General features: G+C 34.7%; 1 protein-coding gene across 2 annotated transcripts in view; it reads right to left on the bottom strand.

Moving 5' to 3' along the window:
• Positions 1-12460, bottom strand: part of LOC126884758 (1-phosphatidylinositol 4,5-bisphosphate phosphodiesterase epsilon-1-like) — an 890827-nt gene that overhangs the window by 80162 nt on the left and 798205 nt on the right. For both annotated transcript variants that reach the window (XM_050650976.1, XM_050650975.1), the window contains one exon: positions 9508-9806. In XM_050650976.1, coding sequence (XP_050506933.1) covers positions 9508-9806 — 299 coding nt within the window. The remainder of the gene's footprint in view (positions 1-9507; positions 9807-12460) is intronic.

A 12460-nucleotide genomic window follows, 5' to 3' on the forward strand; every position in this document is an offset into this window, starting at 1 on the left:
CTTAAACGAACAGGTTGGTGAAAAACAGGGAGGATTCAAAAAGGGCATATCCACCATAGATCAAATATTCGTGTTGTTAATGATTCAGAGCAGTACGTACCAGAAAAAGTTAAAGCTAAACCTCCTCTTTATAGATTCCAAACAAGCTTACGATTCTGTGATAAGAAGGCGTCTGTATTTGCGTCCCTACGAGTACTTGGAATTCTGGAATTCCTGAAAAGATGATTAGACTAGTAAAAATGACATTAATGAAGACCGACAATAGAGTAAGGATAGAAGGAAGCCTAACAAGAAAAACTGAAGTTAAAAGGGGATTAAAGCAGGGAGTTTCGCTGTCCACAGTACTCTTCAATTTCTTGTTGGAGGCAATATTGAGAGAAAGTGGAATACGAGAGAAAGGTATGATTTATGACAACAGAAGCCAGATTCTGGCTTTTGCGGACAATTTAGTGTTAATGGCAAGAACTGAAAGAAGCTGCGGAGGATTTTCAAACTCTTTGAAGAAAAGGCTGGACTGGAATCAGTATGGACTGATTATTAAGGAGCAAAAAACAAAGTATATGGAAATTGGGCAGACCACATATGAAGACACATAACTCATGACTACCACAAACAACGAGGGTAAGGAGTATTGCTTCAAAAAGGTAACGGATTTTGAGTATCTAGGAGTAACTCTAATAAGTAAAGGGGAAGAAATTCAAGAAATTGAGAAGCGAATTTCGGGAGGAAGGAAGACTTTCGGAGCTTTACACATATTACTAAGAGCAAAAAACATCTCCAGAGAGGCAAAATTGAGACTATACTGAGCAGTGATCCAGCCCAGAGTCCTTCACTCAAGCAAAACATGGATTATGAACAAAAATTTGGAAAATATGCTGAACATCTGGGAGCGGAGTGTTCTAAGAAAGATATTCCGGGGAGTAAAAGACGCTGAAGACGTTTGGAGGAGTCAAAAAACTGCAGAGATCAGAGAGCTGTACCGGAAAACAGAAATTAGCTAGATCGTCAGAACAAAGAAACTTAGTTGGTTAGGTCATTAAAGAAGGTGGGCAAAGGACTCACTTCTGAGAGGAGAAGGAAAGAAGAGAAATGGATGACCACGGAAAAGGTTTAAGAGGAAGACCTTGAAACAATAGCGATAACAAATTGGAGAACTGCGACCATGGACAGCGGAAAATAAAGGAAAACTGTGGAAATATTCCAAGTCATGGGCCTTTGAGGCATGTTGCGCTGTATATATACACATATTTATGGACCAGCATCAACTAATGGATCACGTCCAGCTTCCAGCAGTTAAAGAAGAACGTTCTGGCTGGAAATTCGACAAAGTCAAACAATGCCGAGCTAGAGGAGAGAATAAAAAACGGGAGAATCGAACAAATTAAATTAGAGAGCCAAACGGAGGCGGTGAAGGCCTACGAGAAGTTCCCGTACCGAAAAGTCGACGAGATTCTACGTCCAGTTGAGTCCCTGAATCTTAACCCGTGCGTCATCATTTAAAGCATACGAAATAAGTCGATGATAAGTCGGAAATTAAAATTTACTAAAAGCAACAGAAAAGTAGCTACTGCTCCTATTACGGGTTAAAATTTGAGTTATCAAATATGTGTTTTATCTCGCCAGGTATTAATGACGAAAGGGTAAAGATTCCTGGACTCAACTGTATCAAGGACATTACAGACGACGTGGCTTTTTCTGTATTACGTGAAGGATGAAAATTTCTTAGTAAAGTAGTTTTTTTGAAACCATGTATTTATTTCTTAATATATTCTCTTTGAATTTTTTATAATTTATTTAACGTTTATACAATACAAATGGTTTGTTTCTCACCGACAGTTGTGGCAGATTTAAAAAAAAAAATCGTTTATTGCGAATTAACAAATTTCCTCAAATGAATTAAAGCTAGATGCAGCAAAATCTGATAAACAGATAAACAGATCAAAAACGAGGCCCTTACACCACAAGGGGTCCTTGTGGTGTAAGGTCCTTGTCACCACAAGTACCAAGTTTTGAGAAAACTATGTGAAAGGTTCTAGACGAATTTAAAAAAATTAGGTAGGTACTACTTAGCATGTTTTTATTGACGTGTCATTTTTGATCATTTTATTGTTAGTTTATGCAGAAAGTTTGAAGCCACCTTGTTTTCTATGTGTTTGGAAGTCCATTTTTGTATTTACAACCCAATTTTATAAAATTGTCACTTAGACCCCTTGTGTTCTAGGAGCCTCAAACTCAATTCCACTATAGAAAGTGCCAATATGTACCCTGCTGACGAACATCTTGGAGCGAGAGGAATTGCCAGAAGTATGGAGAGAGGCCTATAATAGCATGCCCCATTCATAAGAAGGGAGATAGAGCACTGTGCGAAAACTACAGGGGTATCACTATTCTAGATGTAACTTGTATGGTACTCGCCAGAGTCATAATAATCAGACTCGAAAGGCACTTAAACGAGCAGGTTGGTGAATATTAGGGAGAATTCAAATAGGGCAGATCCACCATAGATCAAAATATTCGTGTTGAAAATGATTCTGATCGGTACTTTAGAGCAACGGTTAAACCTAAAATCCTCTTTATAGATTTCAAACCAGCTTACGATTCTGTGATAAGAAGGCGTATGTACCAGGCTCTAAGGGTATTTGGAATTCCGGAAAAGATGATCAGACTAGTATAAATACAGTACAGTACAGGAAGCCTAAGGCTAAGGCTCCACGGGCGACAAATCTACGCTAGCAGTAGCCGTAAAACGAACTTAAGGTTCCGCGGAACGGAATAGGAATAGCCGAACTGAACCGACCACAGGACTTGTGCGTAGTTGGTTCAGTTCGGCTATTCCTATTCCGTTCCGCGGAACCTTAAGTTCGTTTTACGGCTACTGCTAGCGTAAATTTGTCGATCGTGGAGCCTTAGCCTAACAAGAAAATTTGAAGTTAAAAGCGTCTTAAAGCAGAGAGATTCGCTGTCCACAGTAAGTACTCTTCAATTCCTTGTTAGATGTAATATTTATCGAGTGAAATGCGAACGAAAGGTACGATTTATGCCAACAGAAACCAGGTCCTGGTCTTTGCGGACGATGTAGTGTTAATAGCGAGAACTGTAAGGCAACTACTATGACCTGGACTAATATTAGAGTGAGTAAGAACATCCCATGTGGCTTAAATCTGGACCATCATAATAATAAATACTTCCTGTGCCATTCTAGTAGCTAGAGGTTTTATGGTTATTCACTTCCAATGAATTATGAAAATGTATAACTAACATTATATAAAATTATTTTAAAAGATCAATCGCATGCTCACAATATTTTTATTAGTACTCACCGAAGGGACCGCAGACGTTTGGATACAATTAGCGTCTCTTTGCAAAGACAATGACGTCGACTTTACTAAGTAACAAGACATTTACTCGAAACACACACACACACTACACATTACATTATAATCATCATCATTCTCTTTGCCTTATCCCTATGCATTATACATTATAATCTAATTGCAAAATCAACTGTACCAAGTCAATGGCATAGTTGTCGAGAGACATTTAAGCTAAATAAAAAAAAAAAATTTAAAGCACTCATGGGAGTGCCGACAGAAGTGAAAACTTCTTATGGTATATAAATTACGAGCTCAACGTTTTTCATCATCCAAAAAGAAGTACTATACCTATATTATATACGCGTTGCGCACGTTCTATGCTATTTATGTATACAAACACATAATATCGCACGAAATTTTGTTCGACAAAGTGGTGAAGGTCGTAAACTCAATATTTTTGCCCATCTAAAAAGTGCACAACGTCCCTAAAGAAGTTTTCACTTCAAAAATTTATTTCGTCGAAGCAATGACGGTTGGAATGACGGTCGCTAATTCAATACTTTTTCTCCATCTAAAAAGGGCACAACGTTTCTTCAGAAGTTTTCACTTCAAAAATTTATTTCGCCGAAGCAATGACGGTCGCTAATTCAATACTTTTTCCCCATCTAAAAAGTGCACAACGTCCTTAAAGAAGTGTTCATTTCAACAATGTATTTCGTCGGAGCAATGACGGTCGCGATGACGGTCGCGAAATCAATCCCTTTTTCCCATCCCAAAATAGATTTTACATTTATTTTAAATTTAAATACTTCTACACAATTTATATATACATACACATAATAAATATACGTACAAAATTTATTTCGCAGAAGAGATGACTGTCGCGAAATAAATCCTTTTTCCCTATCCTAAAATAAGTTTTACATTTATTTTAAATTTAAATACTTCTATACAATTTATATATACAAACACATAATATACCTATATATGTACAAAAATTTTTTCGCCAAAGCGATGACGGTCGCGATGATGGTCGCGAAATAAATCCTTTTTCCCATCCTAAAATAGGTTTTACATTTATTTTAAATTTAAATACTTCTATACAATTTATATATACAAACACAAAATATCCCTATATATGTACAAAAATTTTTTCGCCAAAGCGATGACGGTCGCGATGATGGTCGCGAAATAAATCCTTTTTCCCATCCTAAAATAGGTTTTACATTTATTTTAAATTTAAATACCTCTACACAATTTATATATACATACACATAATATGTGAGCGACGCAGAATATCCTGGCTGCGCAACCTGAGAGAGTGGTACGGATGTACATCAAATGAACTTTTCAGAGCAGCCATCTCTAAAATACGAATAGCTATGATGATTGCCGACCTCCGCCGCGGAGATGGCACTTAAAGAAGAAGACACATAATATATAGCATAAGCGATGAGGGTCGCGATGACGGTCGCGAATTCAATGCTTTTTCCCCTATCCAAAAATCGCACAACGTCCCTAAAGAAGTTTTCACTTCAAAAAAACATTTGTCTGACGGAAGTTCTACATTTAAACTAAGTATTGTATAGTAAATATAAAAAAGAATGTGTGTGTACTTTGTGCGCACCTAAGAAGTTATACTTCTATTATAATATAATCTAACTTCATATTATGATTTCAACGAAGTCAATATACCTATCTACTTTAAACAGTTTTTTTGTATTGTATTTAAATATTAAACTAATTTTAGAAAGAACAAAAAGAATACTGGACAATTCGACGTAGATCTTAGGATCGAATTGTTTTGTAATGCTCCTTTGTCCGCTTCTTCTCGATCGACGATGGTAAATAAATGTTTGAGTGTGGAGTAAAAATATGGTTTTATTGACAGCTACGTAATTACACTATAGATGATGTTCAGGTAAGTTTCTATGGTAGACTGCCTTTAATGACAGCTACTGATAATAATTACTCTCGGCGTAAATTCTAACAACGACTTACGCACTTGTTAACGAGGTAACTATTTCAATTAGACTGCAACCCAAAATAGTCCCTTTGGTTAATTTCTCGTCAAAATATACAATTCATCAATAAGTTGCATGACAACCGAACTACGGACTTTGCATGTTGAAAGAATGCAACTATAGTTTAACGGAAGCTATTGCAAAACTTATAAAGTTCAATTGGAAAATATATTATTTGGCAATTTATTAAGTTTGCAGGTTGAATGGACTCTAATTATTAAAATATTACTCGATGTTTCCCAATGTTTCAATTATACACGGTGAAACTATAAAAGTTTAGGAAGTTAAGAAAAAATGTGAGATTACAAATTAAGGGAGTAATTTGAGATTGAACAAATACCAAAAATTTAAAAAAAAAAAGATATGACTTTGTCCGGATTTGAACAGGAGACCTCTCGATCCCTAGGCGAATGCTCTACCGATCAGCTACCACCGTTTTTGTTTTCAGTCGATCATTTCTCGGACATAATTACAATCACGTTGACAGATACATTAATTGAAAATAAACATTTTCAATAATACTTATTAGGAGGAAGACAAATCCACAGATATAAAAATTATAATAAATATATTTACTAAAAACACTAATAATATATTCTTTTCACGCACACCTTATTTGCGCTACATAACTTAAAAGATGCAGCGACTAATACCATACTTCGCCAAAGAATGTAAAAATTCACCCTCGTGCCTAAAGAAGTATAACTTCAATAATATATAAATATTATCGGAACTCTCGGATCATTTAAACGACAGAAAATTTTCTCGAGTTCTATTTCTCTTTCAATACATTCATAATAAACTTTAGAGAACAAATAAATGGAATGAAAGACAAACCTAATTTTTCCTCCTCGAGATATGGATTATTGCATTTTCTTTTTCGTAGCCTTGATTGTTACACTCAGCTAAAGAGGCAATCAGTTGTATGTCCTGGATCGAAAATGAATTTATGTCACTAGCGAAGGATATATCTGTGTCCTTCATGCAGGAAATCCAATCAAACTAGCTTAACGCCTCCTCGAATATGATTCTTCGTACCGAGAAATGTCTGGATTACCTTTTATGAATAGACATTTAGGGTGTGGAATTTTATTTAGTTCGTGAAACGGAGTTTCATTGATTGATGTTAACAGGTTGCACTTCATCCATTCAACACAGAATCCAAATTCTATAAATGTTCCCTTTTATTTTACCTAGTGTCCTAGAAATCTATTTCAGTTATACAGTACTAGTCGAGATCCCTACTAGTCGAGATTCCATTGCAGAATCACTATGTTCATACGTTAATTAATTAAAATCACACTTTTATATAAATTTAAGGATAGGAGACTTCATTGATAACCGGTTGCCAGTCAAAAAGTGGCTAAAAATAGTTTAAATTAAATTAATAGTCAGAGCTGGGCAATACCCGGGTACAAGTACCCGAATTTTGTACTCTGAGTACATTTTGGGTACTCGGTACCCAATATCCGAGTACAATTTCAATAAAGTACTCGGTACTTGGTACGGAGTACATTTTCCGAGTATTTTTGCAAGTCTACACTTGTCGCTGCGTGTGGGAGAGCAAATTAATAGCAACACGCAAAAACGCCGTATTCAGTATCAGTCCATTCGTGAAAAGTTATCCAGCTCTAACAAGACGGAACTCTTATTATAACTCGGTTTTGCAAATTTTCAGTGAAAAAGAAAAGCTACCGAAAAACAAAAGCTACCGAAAGAAAAGCTTTTCAAAGGCTTGATATAAAAAAACTTTAAAGAAACTTAGTTGCTGTACTTAAAGGAGTGCTGTATGGTCTTGAAACCTCTCGCTACAACCCTCGATGTTCTGCAAGGAGAAGAATTTGTCTATTATGGGTACTTATGAGAAGTTAAAACTTTAAACACTGAGTTCGGCGGTGATTTTTTTCTAAAAATATGTATGCAGAGCTTGGAGAAAAGATTCTCTGAAATACTTAATTTGTCATCGGAAGAGGCCATTATATCCGTAATTTTCCATACTAAGTTTAAATTGCGTTGGTATGTCTTAAAAAATACATAATTTTCTTTGGACGCTTTGAAAAAGATAGTAATTAACGCTGCTGCAAAACTAACTTGTTTTGATTATTGCGAAAAACTAGATAGGGAAGATTAAATGAGTTTCCTATAATTAAAAAAGTTTTTCTAAGATATAATACATGTTTGCCTTTCTCTGCGCCTGTAGAATGCCTATTCTCTTATGCTACAATAATTAATAGCCCTTGAAGAAATGCTCTAACTGATGAAAATTTTGAATAATTAGTTATCTTAAAAGCCAATAAAATTAATCAGTGAGTGTGAGTGGTGTTATACTGACTATTAATCGATGATTTATTTTTAAAATTCTTATTTTTTTATTTCAGTTAGAATTATACGTTATTTTATGTTTTCATAACTCATAAATATGTTTAGAGATGCAGAGATAATAATTATTACCTTCTTACCTTTTTCGGGTTCTATATTCGAATGTACTCGAAATAAGTACCCGAGAAATTCGGGTAATTGTACTTTGAGTATTGTACTCTGAGTACTTATCTGGAGCAATGTACTGGGTACTCTGTACTCGTTCCTCAAATATGAAAAATACCCTGTACTCTGTACCCAAGTACAATTTATCAGTACCTGGCCCAGCTCTGTTAATAGTAATTATTTTTGAAGAAAAATTTCATTCATGACGTAAATGTATTACAATGCCGAGTTGAAAAAGTGAGAAAGATGGCTAATTATAAATTATTAATATTAACTTCAAAGAATAGATCCAAAACATGTTGGAACATAATAACTGTTAGCGTAACAAAACAAATAGTTCACAATGTAACAACTAATATACCTTGTGACACTTTCCATAACTATTTGTTGAAATTGCTGAGAATGTTATAAAATACCCTTCCTAATACACCAGACGACACAATCTTGAACTATCAAAACTTCCCAGCTCCATCGAACTCGTTTTTTCTATCTCCAACTTCTCAACAAGAAGTATCGGGGGTTATAAATTCATTAAAAAATTCAAATTGTTTGGATACAAATGAGTTAAATGCATCTTTTATAAAAAATACTTGTTCAATAATTACTAAACTTTTAACACATCTCATTAATAAATTTTTTAATCGGGATATTCCCAACTTCATTTAAACATTCCAAAATTGTTCCTATTTAAAAAAAAGGCGATCGGTATCTTCCTGTATTATACAATTATAGACGAATTCCTATTGTTTCCATATTCAGTAAAGTAATTGAAAAAATTCTGAAGCAACGCCTAATATCGTACTTTGAAACCAATAACTTTTGTATCAGCTCGCAATAATAAGGCTTAGAAAGGATCGCTCCACATCACAGGCTCTCTTAGATGTGATGAGTGGCATAGCTGACGACCTAGAGAAGCATAACCAAACTGCCGTAATGCTGTGTGATCCTTCAAAGGCCTTCGACTGTGTTTCTCATGATATCTTACTGAAAAAACTGCATTCTTACGGTCTCACAGAAACTCCTATGGAACTAATTAAATCGTATCCAAGGGATAGATACCAAGCAGTCAGATACGGAAATTGTCTCTCTGAATTTAATCATGTAAAGCAAGACAAGGGCATGGGGACTTGAGCAGCCTTCGGCAAGCTGAACCATATTATCAAATCGTCTGACATACGAATATGCCTTAAAAAACCGTTAATCAGTATGTATCTTGACTAGTAAATGTGTGTATGACAAGGAAAACAGTGCAAAAGATCTGTGTGTCTCAAATGGCGATGGAACGTGCTATGTTGTGCGTTTCACTACAAAACAAGATCCCTATCCGCCAGCTACGACAAAGATCAGGAATGGCTGGTGCAGTAGAGAGAATAGCAACACTGAAATGAAACTGGACAGGCCACGTGGCTTGAATGACAGATAGCAGATGGACAAAGCGGATACTGGAATGGAGACCAAGTAATGATGCCTACCAACACAAATATAAGGTTGCCGTTTAAAAATTTTGCTGCAAATTAGGGTTGCCGGCTGTTAAAAATGCGAGGTATCAGAGATAAAGTAAAAGAAAGCTAGCGCGCAACGTCACTGGTTGACAAGTTTTTGGTAACCAGTGGCCTACAATGTCAATAGCGCTGTTGTATATATAATTGACTAATTTTTAATCTTGCATAACTGATCCAACTCACCCATCGTCCAACGTTGCCCCCGTACTCTGTTCACCTGCAGCTTGCAACGCCAATTTAGTGAGCAACCCCGGCGCCAAAGTCTCTTCCGGATTGAAAGACAGGTTGAAGTCGGTAGTGAAAGGATCCGTGGAGTCGCTAGCAACTCCCGATTTGAGGCCGCTCCAGCTTGGTCGCACCCACGTCAAGGTCGTCGATGAGCGGTCTAATCGCAGATAGAGCAAGACACCTTTGACTCCTGATGGGGGCGATGGGCCTTCGAAGCCTTCCCACATCACGCAGGTGCTGCCGTGATGAAGGATCTGCAAAATAAAAAAGGTTCTCATCAAAGGTTTTTCGCAAATAACTCAAAAAGTAAGTATTTGATCGAAAAAATTTTCTTAACAAAAATATAGCTTATAAAAAATGAAACTCTATCGACCCACTAAATGCAAAGTTGTAGCTCTTGAAAAGTTGTTCTTATTCGTCAAATTCCAAACCGATAATATCAACGTAAAAAAACCCAAAAATGAAGCAATTTTCGAAGAAAACTTATTAAAACCTTTTTGAAGTGTTAAAAAAAGTTTCGAGTATCAAAATTAAGCGAATTACGCTCAAAATACAGTTAAGGCCGAGGGACGGGGGGAAGCATGAACTTGCATGAACTTTTTTATGATACATGCATAGCTTAAATTAGCTCATACTTAACCTCGTTCAACACAAACTTTACTACCCTTCAGCACAAAGCTAAAAACATTTGAACTGCAAATATTTAAATTTTTATTTTTTTTAACGTTGCGTTCTGGCCCTCTCTCTGAATACGCCCTTATTAATACTTTTTAAGTTATTTTTAAAAAAGATCATACTTATAGATCATATAGGGGAAGATTTTCAAGTTTTTTAACAAAGAGAGGGGCCAACTTTATTTTGAGCGTAACTCGATTAGTTTTGATGCTAGAAACTTGCTATAAACGCTATAAAAAATATGCTATAAAAATAAAGCTTTTTTTTTAACATTTAAAAAAGTTTTAATGAGTTTTCCCCGAAAAGTTCTTCATTTTTTGGTTACTTTACGTTGAAATATTCGATTTGGAATTGGACGAATTTTTGGACGAAAAGCAATTTTTCATGAGCTACAATTTTGCTTTTACTGTGTCGAAAGACTTCATAAATACACCATTTTTTTGTTTTTTTTTATAAGCTACATTTTTGCTAAAAATATTTTTACGATTATTTCATTCATAGGAGATTCTGACCAATAGAAAGCTACAGACATGCAAATTAAGGTGATAATTTTTGATAATCTCCCGTCGTTAAGCATATTACGTCAGATGCCCTTTGTTGCTACGAAAAAATACATTCAGTGACATTAATGACAAATGTTTTAAAAATTATAAAAGTGATGACTTTCAACTGTCAAATACATATTTATAACAACTGTGTGTTTAATTTCACTAATTGGTACTTACATATATAAATTACAATAAAATTTTGGTTTTGAACAGTTTTATTCATGAAATAATCGCAACAAATTGCACTCGAACTCTAAAATTAATATAGAATTTTAGAGCTCTTGTGCAATTACTACTGATTATTTCATTCATAGCAGATTCTGACCAATAGAAAGCTACAGAAATCTGAATTAAATCGATAATTTTTGATAATTGCCCGTCGTTAAGTATATTACGTCAGATGCCCTTCGTTGCTACGAAAAAATACATTCAGTGACATTAATGACAATTAATGTTTTAAAAATTATAAAAGTGATGACTTCCAATCGTCAAATATTTATGAAAACTTTGTGTTTAATTGTACTAATTTGTACTTACATAAATAAATTACAATAAAATTTTGGTTTTGAACAGTTTTATTCATGAAATAGTCGCAACAAATTGCACTCGAACTCTAAAATGAATATAGAATTTTTGCCCTCGTGACATTTTGACATAATTTCACTCGCCTTTGGCTCGTGAAATTAAAACTGTCAAAGTGTCACTCGGGAAAAATTTAATAATTTTAGAGCTCTTGTGCAATTACTACTGATAATTTTTCGATAATGTCTACTTAGATCGAAAAATACTTATTTTTTGAGTTATTTGCGATAAACGGCAACATTTTCACTCGCAAATAACTTACGAAAAGTATTAACTTACATAAAGAAACTCTATAGAACAAAAGTTGCTTATAATTAGTCAATTTATCCATTCAAGTAGAAGTAGGCTATTGATTATGTATTTTAGAAAGGAACTACAACGTTAACAGGGTTTTATTGTTTCATATAGTCAATGGACCTCTGTATTTAAAAAAACCGCGGAGTGCTACCATTTAAATGGGTGCGTTTTTGAGAAAGGGGTGAATTAGTCCCTAGGCACAGGGCGAATTAGGGTGAGTTCTACGCACATTTATTCCAAACAAGTCTATAGGAAAATTGTTCCAGGTTAATTTTACTATCGAAATATCACATTTTACAGTAAAAAACATGATTTTTCACAAAAATATATCCAAAAGAAAAGCAAGAAAAAAACATGAAAGATAGTAATTTTGTTTTTTGCCCCATAACAATTCTCCACGGGGATATAGGTATAGGGATTGCTTCACAAAAAAAGAATTTCCATTCTTCCTCTTTAAAATGGCGTTTGGTAGAAGTCCCTGTGATTTACAATTTCCAAAATATTGAAAAATCCTATTTTCGAAAATATAAATCCTAGGGACTTCTACTAAACGTCATTTTAAAGAGAAAGAATGTAATTTATTTTTTGCTGAAGCAATGTCTATACCTATATCCCCGTGAAAAAAAGTTATGGGGCAAAAACAAAATTGCTTTCTTTGGTGTTGTTTTTTTGCTTTTCTTTTGAGTATATTTTTGTAAATAAAAATATTTTTGACTTTAAAATGTAACACTTCGATAGTAAATTTAACCTGGAACAATTTTCCTATAGACGTCTTTGTACCAAAAGTGCATAGCACTCATCCTAAT

Source organism: Diabrotica virgifera, chromosome 5, assembly GCF_917563875.1.
Source record: "Diabrotica virgifera virgifera chromosome 5, PGI_DIABVI_V3a".
Taxonomy (NCBI): Eukaryota; Metazoa; Arthropoda; class Insecta; order Coleoptera; family Chrysomelidae; genus Diabrotica; species Diabrotica virgifera.